The sequence below is a fragment of the Echeneis naucrates genome, chromosome 16 (assembly GCF_900963305.1).
Source record: "Echeneis naucrates chromosome 16, fEcheNa1.1, whole genome shotgun sequence".
NCBI classification, from domain to species: domain Eukaryota; kingdom Metazoa; phylum Chordata; class Actinopteri; order Carangiformes; family Echeneidae; genus Echeneis; species Echeneis naucrates.
Window position 1 is genome coordinate 961925 of NC_042526.1, and position 3714 is coordinate 965638.

General features: G+C 40.8%; 1 protein-coding gene across 1 annotated transcript; it reads right to left on the minus strand.

The window, feature by feature from the left end:
• Positions 1–391: 391 nt before the first annotated feature.
• On the minus strand, positions 392–2532 carry LOC115056416 (troponin I, fast skeletal muscle-like). Its single transcript, XM_029522834.1, has 6 exons — positions 2474–2532; positions 2342–2378; positions 2001–2129; positions 1305–1394; positions 1054–1227; positions 392–712 (listed from the first exon to the last, which is right to left on the minus strand). The coding sequence occupies exons 1-6, from the start codon at positions 2479–2481 to the stop codon at positions 635–637; spliced, it is 516 nt and encodes a 171-aa protein (XP_029378694.1). The 5' UTR covers positions 2482–2532; the 3' UTR covers positions 392–634.
• Between the last annotated feature and the right edge of the window lie 1182 nt (positions 2533–3714).

Consider the following 3714-nt stretch of genomic DNA (forward strand, 5'->3'; position numbering starts at 1 on the left):
TTGGGACGATATTTTCAGTGTGATTTCTAAATATTCATGTTCTTATGTACGAGAAAAACTGTGATTTTGTAATATTACAGTTTCCTCTCTCACAATTTGGAGGTTAAATTGTTTGGAAGATGATTTATTTCTCAAAATCATTATAATACCAAGACGCAGCGACAAGAAGAACATTTTTAAACTAACAAACCTAAATTCAGTTATTTTAAACTATTTATAAATGCATATTTCATGTAATCTAATTGGTTAAATAAATTAAATAAATTAATTCATCGTATTTAATATTCTTTACTTGAATTTCATTTTGTAGTTTAATTTAATAAATTCAATCAAAAGCTTGAAGTTTGAGATGAAAAAAAAAAGAGACAAAAATCTTATTTTCTTCCACATTTGACTTTATTGTGTTTTTTGGACATGGTTCAGTTTGTGTGCATGTTTTCACCGGATGTGTGGAGTTGAAGACTTGGTGTTGTGTGTTGGTGCGTGAACCTGCAGAAACTCTGGACGCTCTTCATCTCGACAAAACAAAGAACCTTCAGACAGCTAACCTGCCGTTCATCTCACCCAAACATAAACATGATTCAGCCGACGAATGGAGTTCATAGAAACAGAAAAGACAAACAGCAGCGAACGTTTAGGAGGTCTCGAACATCTTCTTCCTGTCGGCCTTGTCCTCGATGTTCTTACGCCAGTCGCCCACAGCTTCTGTCGGCTGCAGAGGAGCAAACAAAACGGTTAAAATGCAGAAATCAGCCTCCCTGGACTTCAAACCGCACAGTTCATTCACAGACCAGATAAATAAAAAATATGAACATTTGATGATATTTTTCCTAAATTCAGTAGAAATATGGTTTTTACATTATTCCATTAAAGGAGCAGATTTTAGATTCATGATAAATTGAACATGAAGACGAGCAGAACGTCATTTCTTCTCTCATATTCTGACTGAATGAATAAAAGCTCGTCTGACTTCAGTCGATACATTGGAAGGAAAGTGGACGCGCTCATATTGACTCTCTGAGGTAAAAATAGGAAGTGAAATCTCAAACCCACCTCCTCTTTGACCTCCTTCTTGACCTGCTTCAGGTTGGACCTCAGGTCCATGGTCACCTTGTGTTTGGAGCCCAGCAGAGCCTGCAGCATGGAGTCAGCAGACATACGGACCTTCTTCAGGGCGGGCTTCTTCACTCCGATCAGGTCCACCACTTTGATCTTCAGGTCCTCGATCTGTGACGGGTTTATCTTTAGTTAGCCGTCGTTCAGAGAGCTGCAGCTGCTGCTGTGATGCGTTCGGGGACAGTTACCTCTTTGTTGGTTTTTGCCACTTTGGCCTCGGCGTCGTACCTCTCCTCATCGATCTTGTCGATGGCGGCGTGGAGCTTCTTGCAGACTTCCTGTCAACACAAACACAAAGCCAGTTCTCCTGTTAGCGGCGTGATATTCAAAGAGAAAAGACAACTGAAACAGGAAGAGCTGCATTTCTACCATCTCGGAAATGAACACATTTCTGAAGAAGTTGATTCAATGCAAACAAAAACATTCTATTTCTCTGGAAGTTCCCCAGAAGGAGCTAGGCTAACAGTTTCCATCTGCCTCAGTCTTTATGCTAAGCTAGGCCTAAAATATATTCAGACAGTTGAATTTCTGACTTTCTGATGTTGTTTTTTTAATCATTAGTATAACTTAACAGTTTTTCTTGTACTTGAATGTTCACAGAAACAGGAAATGTCAGCATGTGTTCAGTGAGTAATGAGAAGTATTTCCACCCAGAAACTTCCACCTCCGGGTCGAGTCCAGATTCCTCCAGCTTCTGCCTGTGCAGCAGAACTGGGCCAGATGCAGATGCATCACGTTGTTTATGAGGCAGATTTGAGTCAGTAAGTGTAAATATGACTCAGATGTTCAGTAAACGTCAGCTCGCTCCGTCTGCGGCTCCATTTCACTTTAAAAATGTCATTAACTGAACATGTTTGAACATGACAGACAGACGCTGCCCTCACCATGAGGGCGGCCTGATCTCCAGAGGTCTCTGGGGCAGGACAGTGCTCGGCCATGTAGGCCTCCTTCGCCACAACCAGGTCCTTCTTCTCCTGCTCGATCCAGTTCAGGGCGATCTGGAGGATCAGGCTCTGCAGGACCGACAAACAAACAAATGAACGTCTATCCAGAACTCCGGATTGTTTGTTCGTCAACAAAGCCTCTGCTTTTGGTCTTTTTAATGGGACTTTGGTGAATGAATGATTCATCCTGCTAAGTTAAAGAGTAAAAGCCTGGAGGCCTTGAAATCACATTAATGGCGGTAAACGAAACAGGAAGTAGTATTTTGGCGGGGCTGGTTTACCTTGAGGTGATGCCTGCGGCTGGAAGTCATCTTTTTCCTGTTTTGGGAGAAAGTTTTTTCACAAATCATTCAATATCGATCTCAAAATGGCAAATTTTAAATGTGAATTATGGAAACACGACTCAGACTTACTCAGACATCTTTGCGGTTTTTGCAGTTCACGACCTGCGAACAGAAACAGAAACATCTGATTTTTGACCTCTGCTGAATGCCGTAGTGCTTCAGTTGGAGGTTCTCTGGGATCAGCATGTTCAGCAGCTCGGATGGAGATGGACGGATGATTATTATTTGCGCCGTAACGTGATCTGAGACCACAGCTGAAGAGCAGCGTCGTCGACTGAACTAAACTGGGACGCTCGGAATCGAGTGTCGCGCCTTCACAGTTTATGACCGGATCAAGTTGACAGTTAATTTGAAAAATTCTTCAGTGAAAGATGATCAAAGTTCATCCAGAAGATTTGATTGAAATTAATTTGAATGGCAAAGTATCAAGTGTAAGTCAAGAGAAGTGATCTTTCAGACTTTATGTTGTTTATGATGTTTATACTTTCTTATTAAACAGAAATAAAACTTCAGCTTTCATTTTAAGTTCTTTTTGTTCTTTAAGATTTTTTTTTTCATTTGACTTTGACTTTACAGACGAGAATTTAACACCTTTCAGTTAAATTTCCAGATTAACTAAATAAATAACAGAATAAATGTATCCATCAATAATGTCATCAACTTAATATGTAGATCAATTTAAAGGTTAATTAGCAGTTAAGTTTTCCATCCGTGTCACAGGAAGTAAATCAAGCTTCAGCTTTCACATTCCTATTTTCTCTGAAACAGAAAAAGGTTTGTAAAATCGATTATTAAATTTTTCTCACTCCGTCAGCTTCAACAGGGAGCTGCAAACGTCCCGAGGACCTTAAACACACCGCAGTGGATCCTGACCGGCCTCGTAAATCCCACGTCTGTCTGAAAAGGTCAAATGTGGCCCAGGAACACGTTCAACGTGAGTTCAGGATGTCAGGATGGGTCGAATGTGCAGAAATCAGCGGCTGCAATCCGGATTTCAATGCTGATTTTTACGGGAAGAGTCGGAGGTCGAGAAGTTTGTTTCTTTTTTTTGTTTGTTTGCTTGTTTTGGTCTGGTAGAATAAAAGATGCTGCTCTCAGAGAGACTGATGGAAAAAAAATCGAAATAAAGAAAATTTCTCACCTATTGGCAGGAGGAGGAAGAAGGAGAGGACAAGACACACTTGGTGGAAGAAAAGGAGACACTGCCAAAGCCACAGACAGTGAAAAATGAAAAAGGGTATATATGGTGGGTTGCGATGCCTCAGCAAAATGCCCAGATCCTCTTTATGGAAGTGGATTCCTGGGCAGAC

Excerpts from the sequence above, each read along its gene's own strand:
- LOC115056416 (XM_029522834.1), bottom strand. Across the intron at positions 2,130-2,341 it reads GCCGCAGGCATCACCTCAAG|AGCCTGATCCTCCAGATCGC; the intron begins GTAAACCAGCCC and ends TCGGTCCTGCAG. Across the intron at positions 713-1,053 it reads AGAAGGAGGTCAAAGAGGAG|CCGACAGAAGCTGTGGGCGA; the intron begins GTGGGTTTGAGA and ends GCTCCTCTGCAG.